Below are 23,834 nucleotides of genomic sequence, written 5' to 3'. Positions count from 1 at the left end.
AGAATTGAGTTAAAGAAAAATCTTTCAATTTAGCCACACATTCACACAAACAATGTAATTTACTAAGCGTACATTCTAAAGTTTCATTTGAATTTATGAATCAAGTACATATGTTGCATCGAATTGCATCAAAAGAAAGAAATCAAAGCAAGCACAGAACATCATGTGTACCGCCATTGCCTACAACTACAAGATTTCAAATGAAACTTAAAATTTATAAACTCAGAGCATAAGAGTTGTTAATTCCAACACATAGCATGGGCAATGAGACTTAAGCAGTTGCCTGCAGCTCCAGAGCCCCGGCTTCTGCGTACACAGGATGAAGCACATGGCCATCCTTGGGCTCAATGTGTACCCATTTTCGTCCTGTCAGCTTGTTTCGTTCAAACTTGACACAGCCTTCTTTCAACGCATAAAGGGTGTGATCCCTTCCAATTCCAACATAGTTTCCCGGATGGAAACGGGTGCCACGCTGGCGTACAATGATATTTCCTGGTATTACTCTCTGCAAAATAAACAAAAGAATCCCATTGATGAGTACAAGAAAAAGAATGATTCTGAAGTATAAATTTTTTATTTTTTTTTCTTACTATTGTTATTGTCAATGTCAACAGTCGGTTACCTCTCCACCAAATTTCTTCACCCCAAGATTCTTTGGTTTTGAGTCCCGTCCATTCTTTGTAGATCCAGCAGTCTTTTTGGTGGCCCAGCGCCTAAACATCATACTCAATCCATCTCCAGAAACCTCTAAATTCAGCATGACAATCGAACATTAGAACCAACACTTTCAACAATTTATGAAAGAAGTAGCCTGCACAGCAAAGTAATGTGAAGTTGTACCACTAGCACTGCTGTAAACAGGAACGTTTGTAACCAGCTCCCTGATGTTCACTCTTCTGCATAAAGATGCTGCAAAATTCATCCTGTTGATCTCAGAATGAGAGGGAGCCCAAAATCTGAAACAAAAAAGACCACATAACATGAAAAAACTGAAAATGATTGAACAATGAACACTAGAGCATTGGGAGCAAGAAAGGCCGATTCGTCCATGAAAACCAATCAACATTTCACTAAGCTTAATAACCTTGCATTCTTGTCCAAATTGTTGAATTTTTTTTTTTTTTTTTTTTTTCTTGTTGCTGCATTCTTCTTCTCTTATTCAAATGTGTATATATTTCTCGTATATAACCTTCTTAGGTAGTCATATATCATTGAACTAGACAATCAAACCAGTCAATCAGAAGAAAGAACAACCCCTTCTAGCCTATACAATTTGACCTCCAAGTAAGAACAACCCCTTCAAATAATATTGGATGCAACCCACATAGAAACTCCAGCAGAATTATTGCCTAAACAATTTAATCTTTGCACTAAAATTCCATTTGGAATTATATGCCTGCCAATCTTTAACTAGATCTAGCTCCTGCTTGCTGCCAATGGTGCAACAAAGACACAAGAACAAAGAAATAAAATAAGCCCAGCAAACGGAACGTACAAAAACCACGTCCCAAATCATCATACAGCACCAATAAGATTACTAGAAATATAAAGTTGAAAACTTGAAACTACAGATTTCGAAAAAAGAAAATCAACCAGAGAGAAAATGGTAAGGAATGGAAATCCCTAAATGGACTGCAAACCCTAAGCGAAAAGAAAAGAAAGAGAGATTAATACCTCTATCGAATTCTGAGCTACTTGAGGGAGAGACCGAGAGAGGAACTTCCTTGAAGCGGCGATTCTCGGCGAGAGAGAGGGAGAGTGACAGCCTCAGAGAGAGATGGGAGGGAGAGGCCGAGAGGTTTTTAGTTTTAAGGGGTTTTTACTTTCTTTTCTTTCTTTTTTTAATTGTAAAAAATAAAAGATCAAATAAAATAAACGTTGACCCTAAATTGATTTTTTATTAAATGGGTCAAGCAAGGGTTGATCCAAATTCAATAGTGACTTGAACCCAATTATACCAAACATTACTTGCTAATTTCGTGTTGCATTTTTGTCGAATTTGCAAGTCGAATAATAAATTGTCTGACTTATCTCAAACAAAGAAAAGAAAACAAAGACACAACTTCATAGTTATGGAATATGAACAAAAAAATAGATTGGTAATTTGTATTTGTATTTGCAAGTTGAATTTTATGATTTTACATGAATTATAGACTCTAAGTTTATGTGAGTTCAAAACATTCTTTGCATCAAACTGCTTGAAAAATGCTTGCTATTAAAAATAAATGTGACATGTTACTTAATACTCAGAGAACCAAAAAGAATTTTCTGCTTCTCTTCAATTTCATAGTGATGCTTATTAGAAAATCGAAAAAAAAAAAAAAAATCTATAATAACATTTTTCAAGCTGTTTTACACAAGAAAAGACCTTAATTCGCAAAATTTTAGAGAACTGTGGGGTATATTCCCGATTGTTTCCACTTTCCAGAATATCATAAACTTAGAAAGGATGTAGAACCTTCCATAACATTCTGGACTCGTATAAAAACTATGTTGTCGAACCTCCTGGAACCTTCCTTTCTCTCCAACGGTCCCTCTAGAACATTCATTTTCTGTCCACTATCCCCCTTCCCTCCCACACAACTATAAATCTCGACAACCGCCCCCCTTGTCTTGCAGAGCAACACAATCAACTAGCTGTCTGAAGTTCATCTCTTCGTGAACAATCCAACATCCCTTAATTAACAAAGATTCGTCCGAGCAAGAAGAAGAGGAAAATGGATTTCAGAGTCATGGGCCTTGATTCCCCACTCTTCTCGACCTTGCAGCATATGATGGACCTGACCGACGAAACCGATAAGTCCTTCAACGCCCCGACCCACTCATACGTGCGCGACGTCAAGGCCATGGCGGCCACTCCGGCCGACGTGAAGGAGTACCCCAACTCCTACGTCTTCATCATCGACATGCCGGGGCTCAAGTCCGGGGATATCAAGGTCCAGGTGGAGGCCGACAATGTGCTCGTGATAAGCGGCGAGAGGAAGAGGGAGGAGGAGAAAGAGGGGCCCAAGTACGTGAGGATGGAGAGGAGGGTCGGGAAGTTGATGAGGAAATTTGGGCTGCCTGAGAATGCCAACACCGATGCCATCTCTGCGGTGTGCCAGGACGGCGTGCTCACTGTGACTGTGCAGAAGTTGCCTCCTCCGGAGCCCAAGAAGCCAAAGACAATCGAGGTCAAGATTGCTTGAAGAATGGATCGGATCAATTAATTAACATTTTCATTGTTGCTTGTGTGTTCTGTTTTTTGTTATCTGCATATGTTGTGCGTATCAGCTCATAATATCAGAGTTTTCATTGTTGCTTGTGTGTTCTGTTTTTGTTATCAGTGGCATATGTTGTGCGTATCAGCTCATAATATCAGAGTTTTCATCCAAACCGTCCATGTATTCTTGATTAATGTTTGAATACCCTTTTCACTTCCAAAAAATCAAAATCCATTTTTCACCCTACCCCTCTTTTTCGTAATTTTTTCTATTATCTTTCTAAAAAGCTGTCTTGTGAAATACTTGATACTTGCTATGATCCATCCCCCTTAAGAAATCTAAGCTTTTTTAACAGATCGTCTTGCAAATAATAATTGTATGAGGTTATATATATATATGAGGATCTAAAACTTTCACTTCCTCACAAGTGAATATCAAATTAAATGATTTTTTCAATAAAGCAAATGGCACAATAGGACAATGATCAAGTTCGTGCCTATAAACATTTTTGGCAATATTTTGGAACAACACAAAATAGAATACATAAAAAATAAAAAATAAAATTGAAAATTGAAAATGGGATTATATTCTAAGGTTGGCATAGTAAATGCATGCAAATTTTTTCTCCAACCTAGTCAAAATGCAAGTGATTCTCAGTTGTACTGTGCCTCACTAAAATCAGAGCCTTCACTCCACTTGAAAACAAGGTGTGAGTGGAAATGAATCAAATCAAGCTAACACAATGATATTAATATAAAAGGCCTGGGCAGATTTTGTGCTGATGGAAAAAGTGTTTCCCATTACTAAACTAAATGTCTAATGTCGAACATTTTGCAACAGAAATACATAGAAACATCACTTAATCAAACCCCTAGACCACATATAGGATTTATCTTGATGAGACCAAGATCCACCTGCAAAAAACATGAGCCAAATGAATGAACTAAATCCATTATTAAGATAGTATGACCTCATAGCCAGAAGAGAGAATATAGTAATACCTTGTGCCCGAAGAGGTCCCGGATGTTATTAATGCCATACAGGATCATAGTTGGTCTGGTTTATTTAGAGAAAAAAAAAAAAAAAAAGGGTCAATATTGTTTCGATATTGCATAAAAAGAGCTTGTTTTATACTTTCCCTGAATTCCTATTGAATTTGCATGCACACGGACATTGAAAACGCATAATTCAAGATAATCTATTCAACAATTGCTACTCTCTTGAATTAATAACAAATTTTTCTTACCTTTCAAGGGAAAGGCCCCATGCAATAACACGAACATCTTCTGGTAATCCCATAGGAAGCAACATTTCAGGTCTAAACATGCCAGAATTTCCAACTTCTACCCATTTCCCAAAACCTTCATGATAACTGAAAACAATAAAGGATCATATATGAATTTTTGCATGGCTAAAGATGAAATAGCCTTAGAAGATAAATTCATAATTAATTACCTGAAAATTTCCATGCTAGGTTCAGTATATGGATTATAAGCAGGCTTGAAACGCAGCTTGGCCATGCCTGGACACAGGAGATGGAATTGAAAATGTCAACTTTCATTATAGCGGTGCCTCCAACATCACAATACCCTCATCGGTCATTAATTCTCCTTGTCAACTATAAGCAGAAATAGTTTATATGCAAGAAAACCACCTAGCTTCATTTTAGAAGAAAAACATCGGTGCCAATTATGTAAGAATTTGCATAAATTGCATTTACAGCAAAACCTCAGTGAATTACCCAGACGAGAAAAGAAGTCATGCAGGACTCCAATCAAGTCACCAAGAGTAAGTCCTCGATCACATATCAGGCCTGAAATCGGAGACAAGAATTCAGATAGGTCATTACTTCATGAAAAGCATAATATCATATTTTTCATTAGGTTTTTAAGTTAAAACTGACACGGCAACTGAGTCCAGACTGAGCTCTGGCAGTCCTAACCTGAATACAGGCTGTTCTTCAGGTCAACATAAAAACCACCTAGTGCTCAGCCTGGAAAAGTTTCAACTTGAGCAAAAAAATTACCCAACCTGAGAAGTGACACCAACCATTTTTTGCAATGTGATCGCCACAAATAGTTCCAGCCAAACATAAAAGACTAGAAAAATTGGTTGGACCAAGTCCAGAACCCAGGTGTTGGGGCAAAAGTACAAGAATGGTCACTTAGTCAGATGCTTTGAACCCTCAATGCAGTCTAGAGTTTCATGGCCGACTAATCCGAAAACAGGCCACTCATCCCCTTCTATTACAAGTTTACAACAATAACATTAAGTTGGTTTTGGCTGGATCAGACATTGGGTTGATACTAACAGTTTCAGAGTCAAGAATGGTCATATCTTGTACAGATGCTTTGAACTCTCAATATAGGCTTGAAGTATTATGACAGACTGTCCCAACATAAAAGAAATTACAACCCTATTGAAGAACCAAGACCCCATCCCCAATACTTTTTTTAATTTTTTACATGATAATTTACCCCATCACACATCTATCAATACCTTCGATCTGGTGGAACTCTGCAAGATGAGTTCGATCTACTGCTTCATTTCTGAAAACACGATCTATAGAGAAGTATCTTTTGGGAGTAAAAGGTTTCTGCACACATTCAAGAAAGAAAAACAATTACAAACACAAACATTTATTGAAGCAGAAAACAAGGGCTACTTTAACCATTACCATGTTGAAAATGCAGCCAAAAACTCTTTGGAGTAATGGCTTACACAGACTTCAAAAATAGACACACTTTAATGTTAGGGAAAATATAACATGTGCTTATTGGGGTTTATATAATTGGCCACATACTAATTTAGGGTGTTGGAATATCCAAATCTCAACTCTAAAATATCAATGAAAGAAATAGGAGGTAGACTCATAGCAAACAAAGGAACCAAGGCTCTAGGTGTGATACTTTTAAATGCTAAAGCAATTACCAATGCTTATTGGGGTTTATATAATTGGCAACATACTAATTTATGGTGTTGGAATATCCAAATCTCAACTCTAAAATATCAATGAAAGAAATAGATGGTAGACTCGTAGCAAACAAAGGAACCAAGGCTCTAGATGTGATGCTTTTAAATGCTAAAGTAATTACCAATGCCAATAAGGTATTGCTTGTATGGCTGCACCAAGGCTGTATTCGTTTCGCCAGACAATAATATCATGATTGAAAAAATTCTCCTAAAACTATTTCTCAGTATTAAAACTAAAGTTTGCAGTATTTATACTCTTGCCTTGAAAGTCAAACATTTAAATAGTATTACACCTGGGCCAGCATGTAAAGCATCCTGGATGAAACAGCAGTCGTGTGCGTTCGCAGAAGGTTTTTGTTTGCTTCGTCTCTGCTCCAATTATAGTCATATCTGCAAATGTGGAAAAATAGAAGCTTTCACTTAAATACTTGCTAAAGAAATGAAGTGAGATTCAATCAAATAATTGAATAAAAATATAAATGAAAATGTCATACCCCCGTGACCCATAACCACCAGACTCATGAACACGCTTCACCCTCTCAACATAATCTTCAGGCAGTTCCTTTGTGGTGGAAGGAGCTGCATGTGAATGACAAGTGATAATCAGAAGGAAACCGGATGTTTTTTTTTTTTAATGAATAGAAGGAATCTGGATGTAGCAGTACAAGAAAGCAAGTCCACAAACCTTTCAGGTAGAATGTGTCATGTGCATCACGGGCAGGATGTTGTTGCGGCTGAAACAGGGCGTCAAAGTTCCAGAAGCTGTAAATGAAACAGAGATGAGTATAAAAGTGCATTTGGCAAATTGGACCTTTCAAGTAACGAAATGTAATAACTAGAAACCTAGGGAAGAAAATATGAGAGGAAAAATTTGGCAGAACATATAATTTCTTCCCTGAAGCATAGAATTTAAAAAAAAAAAAAAAAAAATGCAAATTTGGTAATCCAAGTTCATTGCTCAGTTGAACACTAAATTCATTGTAACTTTTTAAATGCGAGCCACCTGTCCAAAACACTTCTTAAGAATATATATTGGGTCTTGTTACGTTACTAAGAGAATATTTCTAAAAGGAGGTTGTGAAGGCTTTGAAAATTATGTTCAAAGACAAGTTCTTCTATGATTCTCACAATCAATAATCTTTGGAAAAAGAATCTCATTGTGATCAATAGATGTTGCTTGTGCAAATCGGATGAGAAAACGATTGATCATCTACTTCTCCATTGCAAGATTGCTTGCTCTCTATGGGATGCTATCTTTAGCCGATTCAGATTGTCATGGGTCATGCCTCAAAAGGCGGCGGATTTGTTCGCTTGTTGGTGGTCGAGAGGGCGTTCACGAAGTGCAGTTGTGTGGAAAATGGTTCCCCTTTGCATAGTATGGTGTTTATGGTTAGAAAGGAATAAGAGATGCTTGGAGGATTCTGAGAGATCTTTGGAGGATCTCAAGGCGTTTTTCTTCTACACGCTTTTCACTTGGACAACAGTTTGGCTTGCCCTTTTAGTGATTAGCTATCTTGATTTCCTTGTTCTTTTTTCTTCTCCTAATTAGGCGTTTTCTCTTGTATACTCCCTATGTACTTGGGTTGCGCCCCTCTGCGCTTTTGATATATAAACTTTACTTATAAAAAAAAAAACAAGTTCTTCTATGCACATTTAGGAATATATCATAGAGCATCTTGTGTACTCCATCCACCGTTCAGAATTATAACACATTAAAATATGTTTTGATAATGCATTCATGTACCACCTAAGTCCTTGAGTTAGTAACAAGAAATTCAACTTCGGAATGACCAGATAAAGGTACAAACGCAGAACCTCTTATTACAAGCGCAAATTATCAGTTTAAATTTGCAATGAGAGAAGGCAAGAACAAGTACCTGCTTTCAACAAATCGGTCTGTAGGCATCTCCTCAAACCTGCAGCCAATAGAATACCCAACAAAGTTAAAAGGTCAAACTTAAAAACAGACATGATGCCAAAACACAAATGTGTTGGACATTATTAAAATCAGGTCTTACCCCATCTGAAGAAAAATCATCCTCAATTGATGTCGAACCTGAAAATTGGGAGCCATTCATTAGTTTCATATGAATAAAAACAATACAAACACTTAATTGCCAAACCTTTATCAAAACTTTTATAGCATCCACAACTGTTTGGAATAACCTAAGTCATACATACATACATATGCGTGTGTGCACCCGCGCATAAAAAAACACATGCATTAACCTTCTTCATGAACTAGGGGCCAAATGTAGCTTGAGCTGAACAGGGAGGGCTCCTGTTTGATTCCATCTATCAACAGTCTTCCTTCCATTTAGGGAGTTTGGGATTGATTTCTAAATCTAGTTGATCTGCTCATGGATAGAGTCCATGAGCTCGGGAAGAGAAGTAGGGCCTTTGGTCGACCAAGAGAGGTCCAGCCCTTAATAAAAGCATAAGATACTTCAAAAGCGTTGAATCATCCATGTATTATACGTATTGAACAACAGATACAGATTGGGCATTAGAGGATATATGTCTGATAGGTGCACACAAATTAAAAATAAAAAAATAAAAAATTCAGACACGTCTGGGACATGGAAACATACTTTGCCAATACGACATGAACATAGCTACGACATGTTTAAGGCTGAAATACAATTTCATTAATAAAAAAAAGGCCTCTAAATGTTATTTTAAAATATCCTGAGGTCAAAGTTGAAAAGGAAAAGATCTAAAAGCCGGGTTCCGGGCTTTCTTTTTCTTTGAAGGATAGATGGTTAAATTATAATCTTGATGGTATTTTAAGGACACTTGTGAATATACATGGTAGATAGTAATATATTCATACTCTAACATCATTTTGTGGTGTATGATTCCTTTGCTACCTATTATTGCATGTGAACTAGTTTTAGCTAAGTTTAAACCACTTGATCCTTGTTGGTTAGCTTTCAAGCCAAAGGTTAATAAATAACTAAAGTTACCATCGAAGATAGAAGCTAATTCATACTCTAAGCATCATTTCTGGAGTATGGAGGTGTTCCTTTACTATCTATTATTGCTTCTGAATTTTAAACCTCTAGCCTCTAGGTGCTTGTTATAATATCTTTTAAACGAAACACTAATTAAGAAGTATATATATATTTCAATTAACTAATTAACTTCATATGGTGCCCTAATTTTTATAAAAAAATTGTCATATTCTTGTAACAGTGCAGTATCAAGAATATCTGTCACCAGGAGATCTTTTTGCATCACTGATGCCACTTAATCAACCTACCAAAAACTCAACACTAATTAAGAAGTGCATAAGAATATATATTTTTCAATTAATTAATTAACTTCATATGGTGCCCTAATTTTTATAAAAAATTGTCATATTCTTGTAGCAGTGCTGTATCAAAAATATCTGTCACCAAGTGATCTTTTTGCATCACTGATGCCACTTAATCAACCTACCAAAACTCAAACCCACTGATTTTTCCAAATTCAACCACATCAAACACAAAACTTGAGGATGTAGCTATCTTCAACAACTTTGTTTAAATATTATTGTTCTCTCAAATTGTGTCACATAGTTCCCAGCAAATTGTAACAGTCGCCTCTCAGGAAGTATATAATATTACCAGTTTGGTATTTATTAGATTTGAATGGAAGAAAGAGAAGTATATATAAAAAGAAAAACATATTCTTGCCTTGTTCAGTGGATGAAGATGACCACCCTCAATAGGCTGACCTTTTGCATTGAAGTTATACTCTTTGAACTCTAAGTTCTTCCAGTCGCCACTAAGTGCACAAAATACCACAAAAAGATGTCACCAAGATGCATACGAAAAAAAGAAAAAAGAAAAAGAAAATGCATATGGCAACAGGATACACACAACATCCTAAAATAAAAGAGCAGGAACCACTAGCAAGTTACATTCCCTGGTGTGATAATCTTTAACCTCAGAAGATGGTAGTTACTTAATCCCCAACTTACACACACACAAAAAGAAGAAAGAAACAGTAAGGTAGAATCCAGAACACATCATTAATGTAAGTACAGGTAAGACACGACTATCATAATAACCATATCAAACTAGGCATTTCTGTACATGATTAGCCTGAGCAATGAGACAGAAAGAACAGAAACATCGTAAGAACAATTTCAAATTAAGATTTTCTTACATTCCCACTACGAAGTGGGGCATTGTCTATTTTCCTTAAAGAAAAAAATTGATATCATGCCTGACTTGCCAGCATGCACAAGCAACAAAAATGCATCTGATTTTATATGCTAAAGCTGTTGATAACTGTTCAGACTCAGCAAGTAACGCCTAAAAGTGTTGGCCGGTTCAATGTTACATATAACAGGGAGAAAGTCATGACACAACTTATGAGATGGGCAATATAACTGCAGCAATAAAATCCAGCACACCTTATAATTACCATCAATCTCTGCTAATATCATTTACACTTAATACTTTTTTCCTTCTAAAATTCAAGCATATGTTATACCTCTGAAGCATCTCGCGAGTCAAATCAGCAACAAATTTCTTTCTTTGTGGAGCATAACTGGGGCCCTTTTTCACTGAGTAGCCGTTCCATGTCCTAGAAAACAAGTAATTCAAAAATGTAGATAATAAGTACACGCAAACTTCTTTAGCATAATAGTACAAGTAAAGCCAACCTGAATATGGTTTAAGCTTATTGCCATGGATACTAAATGGTTAAACAAGCAAAGAAGAAAACAAAGCCCAAAGCAACCCCCTACCCCACACCCAACCATAAAGAAACAAAATTGGAAAAAGATGATTATTACTGTGGGGCAATAAGCTTTCTTCCTTTGAGAGCCTTGATATCATCTTGGTCAATAACCTGGAATCACAGAAGGAGAAAATTTTCTGATGAGCAGTTTTCATTACACAAAAAGAAGAATATCATAGGAATGGAAAGAAAGTGGAGGCCCTGTCGAGACCCATCTTGGGAAAGGAAATATTCTTGCCAAGCCAACACAAACATGAGCTGGTAATGGCACACGCACAAACATACAAACTGAGAGAGAGAGAGAAACACCAAAATACCCTGCCTCTGATCTCAATTCAGTCTCAAATTAAAGAAGAGGAAGTTACCTATCAAACACACCCAAACACATTTTTTTACATGTGAAACCTGATGGCCCATCTTTTTGTAATAATTGTTTAATTCCACCACAATCGAAGTGATCCACAATAAACACATACACACACACTGCCATCTCTTTTTAACATTGAACCAGAGCCCCTCTCCCTTCTGATGAGGACCCACCACAATTTAAAAGCCTTTACAGAACACAAAAAAATCCATCTCCACCCATACCCCATTTACACACTGCCAAACCCAGCATCTCAGTAGGGTTAATTATTGGATTGGTCTTTTCCATAACCATCACTAGCACTAATTATATAATCCACAGATGAAATAAACGGATGATACATGCCAGCTACAAAGCTTCAAAGAAAAAAGAAAAAAAACTATTAATGGGAGAATTATAAGCATAGATCAATTAACATGAGGTGCGCACTTATATTTTTATGAGTATATTTAAACTGGCATAGCCCATACTTGAATTAATACTCTACTATATTCATTTTGCAACATTTGGCGAGATTGTTAATAGTGAATAACAAGCAAAATACCACATTGTACTACCATACAACTAGCTCTTTTGGTGCAACCACACTTGTATACCCTAAACATAACAAGAAATCTACAAAGGGTTAACATTAGTGGTATTGATATTCATCGTAATGAAACCAAGGTAATTATATTATTAACATCCAAGAATCAAAACATAGTATATCAATGATAGAATGCACTACAAATATTACGCACCTGTCCATCTTTTATCTGTAGAAGTAAATCTTTGACCCTATCCTCCACATGTTTGACCTAGAAAGAAATTTTTTTTTAAAAAAAAAATCGATCCTTATCCAAAAATAATAAAATACAACGGAATATCTTTTTGAGTAATAACACAATAAATGAGTTAGCATCCTAAATACTTCTGTGCACCCAAATTGAAAATTCAAAATAATTAGAATTTTTAAGATTTTAAAGCAAATGGAAGCCAGAAGTCCACCATCACATAACTTGTTTCCCATTGAGTATACATTGGGTAGAGTATCTTGAATCTGAATATTCTTAATTTTCATAACATAGGTTAAATAAATTACCTCTACTCTTTCTTCAAATATCTATAAGCACGATTATTATGCACAAGTGGGAGAAAAAAGGTGAAGTTATGAAAATGGCAGCAAGAAGATTCAGGCATGATATGGATGTATACTATTGCATCTGAATTGGACTAAAATGAGTCAGTGACTTATGATCAATAGCTTTAGAAAAACAAATATTGAAGAAATAGTGGAAAGGATACAAAGGAAGACTACATAGTAACTCTAGAAAAATAAACTGTAAAATCCAAAAGGGCAATAAAATCTGAAAAGGAAAAACCATGAGAGCTGCCTACAGATTTTAAATACAATCACTAGTCGTGGACTTTATAAGACAAATACAAAAAGCCCCCAAGGAACGTAGCAAGTTTCCAAATATAACTCAAGCACTCCAAGTGTAATACCTTTCTGGATACTTGCTTTCCCATATCCACCCATTTATTCTTTGCTGCCTGGGCGCAACCTATTTTGAAAACCAATGGGCTGAGTTTTTTCTGCAACCACAAATCAGTTTCAAGAGAACATTAACTAACTAATAGCAAATCAATTTTCACAAACAGAACTTATTACAGATAACAACAATCAACAAATGTTAACGAAGTGGTCTGATATTCACACTCCAATCTCAGGGCATCCTCGTTTTAAACCTCATTACAATGAATAAATCGGTACATAGTCCCTATAAGCTCTAAACTTCCTTAAATGGGAGCACCTGTCAGAACATACATTACAATTACCGAGGCACTTCTCACTACAAAATAAGAAGAGCACTCACTTGCAATTCTTCCCTCGGGATACCCCCCTCCGCAGGTACTGCAAAGAACAGCTGCCCTTCAGGTGATCCTGCAGCAGCGTACATATTCCCCTCATCGGTAAGGACCCACGTCTCCCTCTTAATGTCCTGCAATCACAGAAACGGTCGAATTTTATTTTTATTCATGAAACCATGTGGAAAAATTTATAGCTGATAATATTGGACAACAAAAAGTAACCCAGTAAAGCACATGAAGGGCAGCTTAAACTAATAATTTCATAGCGTCATACCAGCTATTCAGGCTATCTTACAGTACATGTATATGAAATTACTTTACATAATTTTCTCCTACGTTAATTGTGCTGAGAAATCATATGAATTAGTGACATTATGTACACGTTCATGAATTCATGTATTGAAATTGAAAAACCCATATAAGGAACACATACACGAAAATTTTGAATTGAAATTCGAAGCCAAGAGGACTAAAAACAGAACACGGCCCTGTCTAACATACAAATTCAGGTACGTCATTCATAATTTGGTAACCAAACAAGCTCGAATTCATTGCATGCATCAATTACATAGAAATGCAGAATAGCCTTTTAGCACCTGAGCATCGACGTATTGGAAACCGTGGAGGCTCTTGATGACATTGACGACGTCGTCGTGATCGAGTCCATGTTTGGCTGCGAACTCGCCTGAGTCAGCGATTTCTTCGTTCTTCGCTAGGTAACCAAGAATCGCTTCTTCCGCCATCTCTGGTCCAGGATTCTCTGCGTTTCGGCTATGCACTCTTACCCTATATATTCGCCAAAAAAATGGTCCGCTCTGAGGATTCCGGAGCAGACAGTAGAGACGATTGCTGATTGGTGTTCGGGTGAATGAAAGGTAGGGCAACTTCGTAAATGGGCCCAGCCCGAATCGGTCTTTTTTTTTTTTCTTCCTTCAAATTAGGAATTAACATATATTCTTATACTGTTATACATATCAATTTAATACAGGAATTTAGTTCTAACGAATCTAAAATGAGAAAGGATAAATATCAATTAATTCGATTATTTAGTCTACGTGATTTTGGAAAGAGAATTTTTAATGGGAAATGTTAGATATTCTTCTTGTATTTTCTTAATTGTGATATGGCTTTTAAAATCACCAACGGTAATTTTAAAAACCACATCACAGTTAAGAGGATACCAGAAGAACATTAGAAGAATACTTAGCATTTTCCATTTTTTATAGACTTTTCGGAGACAAACAAATTTAAGAAAAAAACAAGGAAAAATACAAAGAAAAAAAAATTGATAAACACATTGCACATTATTTTTTTTGTTTGTCTTTTGTTTTATGTTCTTAAAATAAATACATTAACAAACAACTTAAAACCAAAAAAAAAAAAAACATAAACTTGTATTATTCCCTTATTATATGAATATAAACATGCAAATATGTAATTAACTTTTGCAAAGGTCATATCTAACCTACTATTTAAAAATATATATATGTATAGGCAGCAGTGTGGCCACCCTTGTGGTGGTCAAGGCGGTCACGCAGCCACCTTTATCTATTTTCCTCTTTTAATTCTTTTTTGTACAAGCAGGGGTTTATATATATTTGGATTTCTCAAAATACTCTATAAAGACATTTTCTCAAATACAAACTCCACTAGAAAATACATTTTAAAACAGTTTTTACCCTCATGTCACGTCAGAACAAATTTAAAGAAAGGGAGCCGATTTAAAGAACCATTCTTTTTTGTCGAATAAAAACTTCATTCAGATACAGAGCTATATTGGCCTCTCTTTTTACAAGTAAAATATAACAATAACAAAAACAAAAAGAGAAAGGGAGCCGATTGATATTCGCTTGACCAATCAGGAATAGGTGAGAAAAATTTCGAAATGATTCTAGCACATTAAGAGCATCACCTCAAGAACCAGATTACCTTCCTGTTTAACTTTAATGAAAGCTAAAAGAGCTGCTTTAGCTTCAAGCTTATACCGGTTCTCCGAGGAATCCAAAGCACTCATAGCAATTGCTCAGAAGAGCGCCCCAAAAAAAAAAAAAAAAAAAAAAACTCATAACAATGTCAAATGCCTAGGTGGACTACCAATGTGTCCACCTTCTCTTTTAAATGCTCTTCAAGAAAGATTTCACAAATGTCAAGAACTTTACAAATGGTGTCCTCAACCAAAACAAAAAGGTTTTACAAAAGGAAATTGTTTCCCTTTCATTTTTAATTTATCCATCATATTAAGAATGTATTCAAAAACAGCATCACAAGCCAAGTTACAGAGGTTAAATTCAAGATCCAGAGACAGATCTATTTATTTTTCACATTGCCAAAGAGGAACATGCAAGTATCAGCTAGGGAGAAGTAATGGGTGGAACATTCAGCGGTAGAGGCTTTCGGATCTGAGGTTCTCTGCAATCTCGGTTTCCCAACGGTCCCCATTCTCAAGCAACTTCTCTTTGTCATACAGAAGTTCCTGTAACAATGAAGGAATATAAAAAACAGTTCAATTTATTATTGGATTTAACTGTCATGATTCTACAGAAAGTATGCATACTAACCTCATGAGTCTCTGTTGCAAATTCAAAGTTGGGTCCTTCAACAATGGCATCAACAGGGCATGCCTCTTGGCAGAATCCACAGTAGATGCACTTTGTCATGTCAATATCGTACCTGGAAAACTACAAATATGAGAGAGAGGGGGAGAGAGAGAGAGAGAGAGAGAGAGAGAGAGAGAGAGAAAGATCCTTCACCTAGTAGTCCTACGGCTACCATCTTCTCGCTCCTCTGCCTCAATTGTGATTGCTTGTGCAGGGCATATCTAGTAAAAAACAATTGCTTGTGAGATTAAAACGACATATTAAATTAGAGGAGATACCAGCTTGAATCCTACTTTCAAGGCTAGATTAGGGAATGTATCTTGAGAGAAATTTTAACAGAAACTCAGACATTTTAATGCATACTGTTGACTGAATTTAAATATTGGTTAATGTCACCCATTCAGCATAAGCCTAAAATCAATAGGTTAAGGTTCAAAAGAAAAAATGTATCACATACATTCAAAAATTGCCACATCTAGTTGATTTTACTGACATTTGTATAAGAGATTATATCATTTCTTAGATATAAGGGCAGGTTCAAATTTATCAACTTCCGAGTTGGATTCCACATCATACTAACTCTGGCAAAGTCTGACATGGTCAATGTATCAGCCAAATACATATTCTCACGGATACCTCCCGTGTCGTGATTTGAACAAGCTTTTGAATGCAGTCAACAATTATTACAGATCAGCAGGGTAGAATAACGATATATTGATCAATAATGGATCATCATATCTAGTTCTCCAACTCCAAAAGTTTTCACACACATGCTGAGACTTTGTGTGCAAATTATCAAGTGTGCCATAAAGTCAAAAACTTTGAAAGACACAGATGAAAATTGGCCAAAAATCCACTCAAGTTTTGGTAGTCAAACAGGAATAGTAATTTGCAATGACAGGACCAGGCTTCTAGGCACTATCTAAGATAACAAGGCTGTCACTGGCCATTGCCAGCCCAGGAGTCCACATCCACAAACTCAAAAAGTAATTCAACTAGGGACCAGAAAAATAAAGACACAAAAGAATTTATATCCCCATGTGATGGAGATGAAGATATTGCGACTGATATTGATTTAGCCTATAATAACTACCCAAAAAAAAAAAAATGTCTTACCGCTTCACAGAGTTTGCATGCAATGCAACGTTCCTCTCCAGTTGGGTATCGACGTAGGGCATGTTCACCACGAAAACGAGGGCTCAAAGGGCCCTTCTCAAATGGATAATTGATCTGCATAACAAAAATTAGGAAATTTAAATCAAGCTCTAGCAATCCATGCTGGACAATGGGTGTAGGAAGACACTTACAGTAACTTTGTTATCAAAGAAGTATTTGAGTGTCAGCATCAGACCCCGGACCATTTCAGTGAGAAACAATGTGTTTATGCTTTGCTCAAAAACTGCATTTACTCAAAAAGGATCAGGAATATTCATGGTACATTGTAGCAAATCAGTTAAACCAAAAGGGAAAAAAAAAATGTTCCCAAAAGTACAACATACCAGAGCTCCAGTCCTTTGAAATTTCCTTTGCTAGTTTCTCTCTGTCTTCATCCTCTGTAGTTGGTGTATTAGAAACATACACGAACCACAAATATCAAAGAACATAGTATATGCAGTACGGCAATATATGAAATTCCCTCAAAAGACAGTAGGCAAATTATAAATGACAAGGTTGTTTAAGATAACTTGCAAAGAAGCTTTATGAAATTCCCTCAAAAACATTATTTTCTCAATAAACCTCTCCGGAAATTTCTTTTAAAATTGAGAACCAAATGAAAATCTGACCTCCACTATCTTTAAACCAGTAATATGAACCATATAAGTTTATTCATATCATATAACTTACAGGATTACCTTTGAACTCACCATTGATACAATTTTCATGGATTTTCTTTTTTAAATATCTGACTTAATAAATAAATCATAATTTGTAAGTAATTTTGTATCATTAATAAAGCCCATTGGGGCACACCCCTCATACAATGGAAGTATAGAAGAGAACCCTTACTAGGAATTAAACGAAGAACATAAATTCAAAAATCTGTAAAAGTAGAAACAGTCAAAAAAATCATAAATATGACTTGAAAGAGTAAACCAAACCTTTTTTGGTGGAGTATGGGTGAGCACTGAGCTGCAGTCCATAACGGTGAGAACCCTGCAATGTTTGCCCAGAAACAGCCTAAACAATGGAGGATAAGAGGAAAACGCATTAGACTATGTAACATCCAACAGCTAATGGGAAGGCAACAAAGATATATAAATCCAATTTAAGTCCTTAAAATAATCACATCAATTTGATGGTGAAAGAATGATGAGAGCATTAACGGCAGTAATGGATACAGCAAGTAATGCTCAACATAATGACGATACACTTTAGGGTGAAAATTATCATCCCATCTGTGAAAGAATCAAAAATTACCATCTGTGAAACTAAATGTCAAAGAAACAGCCAGAACTTCAGAATATATACTGTCCTATATATCTCCTCAATAATCATATCAATTTACCTAAACCTGTACCAACGTTCCTTTCTATAATTTTCTTAGCTAGGGAGAACTAAATTTATTCCACACAGAGAAAGAACAATAGAAAATCATCACTCAAATTCCCAAAACAAAAATAAGGCAATTTGTACAATTGCCTGAACAATTAGAAGCTAGGGTATAAAAAAATAGAAACAATAAATAAATCCCTTCTGTTGGATTCCGAGAAAACCGAGGAGGAGAAATGGCTGTGCTTCAGATTCTGCGTTTCGTGCTTTTATTAAATCACAAAATATGAATAACTCCACTAGCTTAAGCAAACGGCTCGGAGAGAGAAAGTAAACATTCACAAATAAAATAAAAAGAAAAGAAAAACTCGTATTATTCTAAGTATAAATAGGTTTCGATTTGATTTACGACGTTTTCTCATCTACCAAACAGAGCACAAGAGGGAAACGGAAATGTTTAGGGCATGAGAGTTCTTACGAGCTGGCGAGCGCGAAGAGCCTGAAGAGATTTCCGAGCTAAGATCGCAGCCATTTGTGGGTGATTGCCAAGCCGAGTAGCTTCTGCTTCTTCTTCTACAGGTCGTGTGCGATTGTGGTTGGAGAAGAGAGGAACAGAGGCAACTGAGACCACCTGATCGGTGGGAGAAGATTTGGATCGTTGAGATTGGTTTGCAGAAGATGTGAGAGTCGGTTCCTAAACGCTGCGTTTCTACGTATGCACTAGTTTTAGAGGCGGTGTTTATGTTAGCAACGTCGAGAAAGTCGCTTTAAAATGGCTTTGGTTAGTTGCGAAATTGAGTTTAACAAGGCGACGTCGCGTTGGTAAGTGCTTATTAAGAGTAGAAAATAAAAATAAAAATCCATAATAAGATTAAACACAAATATATATATATATATATATATATATATGAAAAACCATTTTTATAATGTGTATATATTGATGAAACTTATGGCTATATATAAATTAATTAGTTCAACAACTCCCTCAGTTTAGCTCAACCTGAACTTGAGTTTAATACTATATAAACATGGTTGTTATTATATAAATCCGCTTCATTAGTAAATGATACATATTCAACTTGCTCAATAAAACTCGATAGAGACTCACGAGTTCAGCTCGTTTAAAGCTCAATTAGCTCGTTTATATATATATATATATATATTATAACATTCACAATGAATGAGCCAAATTTTTATGCAAAATAGTTCATCAAAACTCACTTTATCTAGTTTAACTAATGAATTTTTAAAGACGTCCTACATCTCATTAGCTAAATTTTTATCTATATCATTTGGCTTTTCCATTGGGAGCATTACCAATGGAGGAGCCAAATGGTATTTTTAAAAAAATTATAATTATATGTTATATTGTATAATGTGTGTTATATAGTTACATATTATATATTTATACTATAAATAAATGTTTAGAGGTTATTTTAAAATTCGGGCTTAAATTCTGCTCGAATCATACATTAAATAATTTAATTATTAGGTTTTCAATTTCAACAATTAGGTCCTTAGACTTTCCTTCGATTCTACGATTTCAAATAAATTTCTCCATCAACTTATTGTCCAATTAACTAAGAGTATGTCACGTTAGATGAATAAATTAATACTACACAACTCAAATATGACACATTTTGTGTCAATTGTACATGCCATGTGACACATTTGCTTTAAATTATAAATATATCACAAATAAATAAAATTGTTTTGAAAAATGCTACATATTGTATCATCATCTCATCCTCACACCGCTTTGCTATTGTGGCCGTACCTACATACCGTTGATTTTTTATTTTCATTTTGTTGATAATGACTAATTCACCCTAGCCTAGTAAGATATAAATGGAATGAAAGTATAATATCTAACATTATTCATTTGTTTTCAATACTTCTATGTGGCAATTTTTAAGGATATAAATTTCCTTCAAATCAGTATGGAGGAAATATCCTCCAACTCATGTAAAATAATGTCAAGTGTCTATACATATTTAAAATGCACATTAAATTTAATCTAAATTAGTAAACTGTTATTAATGAGGTTAATAATTTAATGTGTCTTTTAAATGTTTATAAACACTTTACGCTATTTTACATGAGTTAAAAAATATTTATTTTATACCGATTTGGAGAAAATTTCTATCTCATTTTTAATTGGCACATGACATGTTATGTGAAAAGTACATGACCTTAATGATTAGTCTACGTGGTACATCTTTAATTAATTGTATAATAAGTTAGTGAAAGGACCAATTTGAACCTAAAGGAAAATTTAATATTGACCATATAATTAAATCTTTCAATTTCACTCGAAAATGGAGAGGATCTTCATCTATCTATAAATCCTTATAAATTAAATTCGCGCGCGCGCACATATATATATATATATATATATATAATTTTATTATTATTTTTTTCAGAACCATCTGAATAAAGATTAGTAAGAAATTTTTCGATTTCTTCCATAATCAATGGAATATATGATTAATCATAGCTTCAAATATTAATTGAAGAGAAAAGTTTTTGTCGAGGTTGGGTTAAAATTGTGTTCTTTAACTTAATTTATTAAATTGATATATATTTAAAATATTTGTAAAAATTATAAATTAAATTAAAATGACATATAAAAATTAAATATACTGAATTAAAGAAAATTCTTCCGACTCAAGTTTAAAAGAAAATTTTGTTGAAAAAAGGCATTCTTTTAATGAAAGAAATGCACTTTGAGCGGGACCTTATGCGGCGTCGTTTCACTCAAGCTAATCGCAATTCGTTTTGGTAGGGTTTAAGCGACCTTCCTCATGGCCCTCCAATCCATTCACCTAAAACCCTGAACCAGAAATGGCTTCCTTGTGCCGATCAGCGATAACGGCGGGTTCGAGGTCCATAGCCGCTCGCTCTAAAACCATAACCCAAATATCCCTAAGCCCCAAACCCATTGCCCCTCCTGCCTTTTCTCCAACAACCAGAGCCATCCCTCGCGCTTCAAGGTCCAAGCTTTTCTAAGACCCGCGCTCATCTGACACTCTCATAATTAGTATTCATGTTATTTTTGCTTGTTTTAGGATTGCTTCGGTGTTGGGGAGCGTGGAATCGATGATGCCACTTCACAGCGCCATTGCTTCTGCTCGGCTCAAATCCAGCATCGCCGTCGATTCCTCCTGCTGGAGCTGGCTCTCTCAAGGTACTTCATTTAGTTATGTATCATATGCCATGGATGTTAGGGAATAAGTTGTGGGTAATGAGTTTTAATCATCATTTGCAAAGTGGGCTGTGTGTGAATTGTGTATTTATTGGTGTGGTGCTCTACTCTTTGAGCTATGTTAAGGCTCGTTTTGTGCTTCTTGTTATGATTCTGGGAAGGTATAATCGTTCATTAATGTTTAATCTTAAATGGGTGGCTTGGTAGAAGTTAGTCTATACTCCGGGCAGCCGGCCGGGATGGTTGCCTCTTGATTGGTGCAATTATGTGTATTCTGACCTGTTGTTGTACTTCATGGTATAGGACTTGCAATACCATTGTGACAGGGGCTTGCTGGATCTTTGTGGGACAATAAATGCTAGTGTTTATTTCTTACTCACTCTGTGGAAGGAAGAAGAAATCCTCAAATGTTAATTTGTTGGTATTTGTATTGTTCAGCAAATGCAAACTTGTTTAACCAGCTTACTAAATTCAGTTATCTTTGTTTTTTTTTTTTTTTTCAAGAGAATGGATTATGTGGATGTATCAGTAGTTGGCACGGGTTGTATTTGGATCTTAGAGCAATAAGATCCTTTCAATTCACTGTTTAATACTGTGTGTTTGACAGGATTAGTGATTATTTAAGGTTCTTCTTTTGAGTGTGTTTTTTTTTTTTTTTTTTTTTCTCAGAAGGCTTCAGATGCAGTCGCAGTTACTAGGTTTTCCAATATTAGTTTCCATTGAACATGGATTAAAAAAATTAGAAACTGTTTATGGTGGAGATGGTGAATGACTAGCAGACATGAGATTTAATTTCTTGTATGTGTAGTAAACAATTTAAGATCTCAAATGTATTCTGAACTTCAGTAGTGCCTAGAGTCATGGTCAAAGAATATTTAGAGAGAGAATAAAAAGATAGAGCAGTAAAATAACATGAAATTTGATACCTTACTTCTATTTAACGAAACCCATAAGGTTTGGTTGCGCTATGCCACTCTTAACCAATATAGGAGATCTATTAGTGATGGCAGTGGGGCGGTGTCGGCAGTGGGTCATAGAGGCTGAAAATGGTGATGATGGTAGTTATGGCAGTACTGGTAGCAGTGACCATGACAAATGACAATGATGGTGGTGTTGTCGGTGAAGGGTAATGGTGATGGTATGAGAATGTTCTACCGATAAAATTGGTAGAATATGTATAATGACACTTTCTCAATGTAATCTGAAATTGGGATTTGGGTGCTCAAAATCCCAAGTTTAAATTCCTTAGAATTTTAAAAACAACTCTCTTGTTAACCCAAATAAGGGAAATTAAGATTAAATTTTACTTAATTACAACTTACATAAAACTCACCTTAAAACCCCCCACCCAAATCCAGAATTAGTTATTTTGGTTCTCTAACCAAAATAATATGATTAATTCTTCTTCTCATTTCCCTCTCAAGATATGACTGATTTCTTTAATGTAGTGCCTTTCTTCATAAACATGTTTTGTTCTTTGTGTCTACTCAACAAAGTTCTCTCTCTCTCTCTCTCTCTCTCTCTCTATGTTTTCTTCACCTACTGATTGTCTCCCATATTTTTTTCAATGGCGTTTCCTAGAATTTGCAGTTCCTCGGTGACAGGCTAAAGGCTTCAGTCATTTCAACTCTAACTGGCTTGCGTTTAGGTGGTTTTTATACCACGCATGTTGGGTCCACTTCTTTGATTTTTCTTTCCATTTGTGGTTTTTGTACGGTGTAAGCCATCATTTGGCCAAGAACACAATTCTCCATATTTTGACATTTTATTCTTTGCTTCTGTAAGGTTAAGAAGAAGTTATATGTTATTAATATATAGGTATTAAACATTTTAATGTGTGCTGAAGCTTTTTTCCCCCATTTGTCTTGAAAATGCTGGGTGTGATGCTCAAGGAAAAAAATATAGGCTGTTGATGATTTTAGACGAATGGAGAGGGTGGGAGAGGAAATGAATGTGCGCAAGTAGGGAATGAGGAGAGTGTGCGTACGTGATTATGGGATGTGTGTTCCTTTTAATGGGAGGCTCCTTGGAGATGGTCCCTTGAATGCTTGTCGTGTGGTAGACTCGTAAGTTTGTAACTATATGATTATTGCCAGGTAGTGGGGGTGACAAAGTGGCCTGTGGTAATTATTTATATGTACGCCATAGGCAAATGACAAGAAATATAACCAGGAAGTCCTTTTTTTTCCTTACTAATCTTTACATTTAGAAACATTAGGATCTTTGTTTCTGGTTAGAGGTATACTTGAAGCACAGAAAGCTGTGACTTTCGTTGTCTCCAAAGGAATTAATGAGCATTAACTTGAACCTTTGATGTGACTGCTGTGTCCTTGTTTCTGCATTTGGTTAGACACTGAACCCAGGCTTCGTATCCAACAAATTTTAGTTAACGCACTTTGAGGAACTGTTTTCAGTTG

General features: G+C 35.6%; 5 protein-coding genes across 6 annotated transcripts; 2 read left to right on the top strand and 3 right to left on the bottom strand.

Moving 5' to 3' along the window:
- Positions 1 to 55: 55 nt before the first annotated feature.
- On the bottom strand, positions 56 to 1,801 carry LOC132184225 (uncharacterized). Its single transcript, XM_059597780.1, has 4 exons — positions 1,675 to 1,801; positions 841 to 956; positions 623 to 747; positions 56 to 505 (listed from the first exon to the last, which is right to left on the bottom strand). The coding sequence occupies exons 2-4, from the start codon at positions 920 to 922 to the stop codon at positions 272 to 274; spliced, it is 441 nt and encodes a 146-aa protein (XP_059453763.1). The 5' UTR covers positions 923 to 956; positions 1,675 to 1,801; the 3' UTR covers positions 56 to 271.
- A 626-nt stretch (positions 1,802 to 2,427) lies between these two features.
- LOC132163310 (17.9 kDa class II heat shock protein-like) lies at positions 2,428 to 3,299 on the top strand. Its single transcript, XM_059573553.1, has one exon. The coding sequence runs from the start codon at positions 2,718 to 2,720 to the stop codon at positions 3,186 to 3,188; it is 471 nt and encodes a 156-aa protein (XP_059429536.1). The 5' UTR covers positions 2,428 to 2,717; the 3' UTR covers positions 3,189 to 3,299.
- Positions 3,300 to 3,766: 467 nt separating this feature from the next.
- LOC132191677 (phenylalanine--tRNA ligase alpha subunit, cytoplasmic) lies at positions 3,767 to 13,992 on the bottom strand. Its single transcript, XM_059606772.1, has 18 exons — positions 13,722 to 13,992; positions 13,131 to 13,256; positions 12,760 to 12,849; positions 12,015 to 12,071; positions 10,963 to 11,018; positions 10,659 to 10,751; positions 9,854 to 9,944; positions 8,195 to 8,232; positions 8,054 to 8,092; positions 6,862 to 6,938; positions 6,671 to 6,755; positions 6,470 to 6,566; positions 5,703 to 5,799; positions 4,945 to 5,016; positions 4,659 to 4,725; positions 4,450 to 4,575; positions 4,205 to 4,259; positions 3,767 to 4,117 (listed from the first exon to the last, which is right to left on the bottom strand). Exons 1-18 carry the CDS (start codon positions 13,866 to 13,868, stop codon positions 4,067 to 4,069), a joined length of 1,464 nt encoding a protein of 487 aa, XP_059462755.1. The 5' UTR covers positions 13,869 to 13,992; the 3' UTR covers positions 3,767 to 4,066.
- A 1,198-nt stretch (positions 13,993 to 15,190) lies between these two features.
- On the bottom strand, positions 15,191 to 18,890 carry LOC132184243 (NADH dehydrogenase [ubiquinone] iron-sulfur protein 8-B, mitochondrial). Its single transcript, XM_059597804.1, has 8 exons — positions 18,691 to 18,890; positions 17,822 to 17,900; positions 17,222 to 17,275; positions 17,030 to 17,121; positions 16,839 to 16,952; positions 15,876 to 15,943; positions 15,684 to 15,795; positions 15,191 to 15,598 (listed from the first exon to the last, which is right to left on the bottom strand). Exons 1-8 carry the CDS (start codon positions 18,742 to 18,744, stop codon positions 15,503 to 15,505), a joined length of 669 nt encoding a protein of 222 aa, XP_059453787.1. The 5' UTR covers positions 18,745 to 18,890; the 3' UTR covers positions 15,191 to 15,502.
- Positions 18,891 to 20,950: 2,060 nt separating this feature from the next.
- LOC132167001 (protein NONRESPONDING TO OXYLIPINS 2, mitochondrial) lies at positions 20,951 to 23,253 on the top strand. Of its 2 annotated transcripts, none has more exons than XM_059577889.1 (3): positions 20,951 to 21,205; positions 21,281 to 21,399; positions 22,999 to 23,253. In XM_059577889.1, exons 1-3 carry the CDS (start codon positions 21,057 to 21,059, stop codon positions 23,016 to 23,018), a joined length of 288 nt encoding a protein of 95 aa, XP_059433872.1. In that variant the 5' UTR covers positions 20,951 to 21,056; the 3' UTR covers positions 23,019 to 23,253. The 2 variants fall into 2 exon arrangements, with proteins under 2 accessions (XP_059433872.1, XP_059433871.1); XM_059577888.1 differs by lacking the exon at positions 22,999 to 23,253 and adding an exon at positions 21,721 to 22,012 and having other exon boundaries at positions 20,955 to 21,205.
- The last annotated feature ends 581 nt before the right edge of the window (positions 23,254 to 23,834 follow it).

This window comes from Corylus avellana, chromosome ca1 (genome assembly GCF_901000735.1).
Source record: "Corylus avellana chromosome ca1, CavTom2PMs-1.0".
NCBI lineage: Eukaryota > Viridiplantae > Streptophyta > Magnoliopsida > Fagales > Betulaceae > Corylus > Corylus avellana.
The sequence above is the reverse complement of the archived record's forward strand: the minus strand, read 5'-3'. Positions and strand labels throughout refer to the sequence as shown.

Coding starts and splice junctions, on each gene's coding strand:
- LOC132184225 (XM_059597780.1), bottom strand. CDS start 922: ATGAATTTTGCAGCATCTTTATGCAGAAGAGTGAACATCAGGGAGCTG. Junction 748..840: donor TGTTTACAGCAGTGCTAGTG/GTACAACTTCAC, acceptor TGCTGAATTTAG/AGGTTTCTGGAGATGGATTG. Junction 506..622: donor TGAAGAAATTTGGTGGAGAG/GTAACCGACTGT, acceptor TTTATTTTGCAG/AGAGTAATACCAGGAAATAT.
- LOC132163310 (XM_059573553.1), top strand. CDS start 2,718: ATGGATTTCAGAGTCATGGGCCTTGATTCCCCACTCTTCTCGACCTTG.
- LOC132191677 (XM_059606772.1), bottom strand. CDS start 13,868: ATGGCGGAAGAAGCGATTCTTGGTTACCTAGCGAAGAACGAAGAAATC. Junction 13,257..13,721: donor TCCAATACGTCGATGCTCAG/GTGCTAAAAGGC, acceptor CTGTGATTGCAG/GACATTAAGAGGGAGACGTG. Junction 12,072..12,759: donor GAAAGCAAGTATCCAGAAAG/GTATTACACTTG, acceptor ATTTCTTTCTAG/GTCAAACATGTGGAGGATAG.
- LOC132184243 (XM_059597804.1), bottom strand. CDS start 18,744: ATGGCTGCGATCTTAGCTCGGAAATCTCTTCAGGCTCTTCGCGCTCGC. Junction 17,901..18,690: donor CTCTTCGCGCTCGCCAGCTC/GTAAGAACTCTC, acceptor TCCATTGTTTAG/GCTGTTTCTGGGCAAACATT. Junction 15,599..15,683: donor TTGCAACAGAGACTCATGAG/GTTAGTATGCAT, acceptor TCATTGTTACAG/GAACTTCTGTATGACAAAGA.
- LOC132167001 (XM_059577889.1), top strand. CDS start 21,057: ATGGCTTCCTTGTGCCGATCAGCGATAACGGCGGGTTCGAGGTCCATA. Junction 21,206..21,280: donor GCCATCCCTCGCGCTTCAAG/GTCCAAGCTTTT, acceptor TGCTTGTTTTAG/GATTGCTTCGGTGTTGGGGA. Junction 21,400..22,998: donor CTGGAGCTGGCTCTCTCAAG/GTACTTCATTTA, acceptor GGCGTTTCCTAG/AATTTGCAGTTCCTCGGTGA.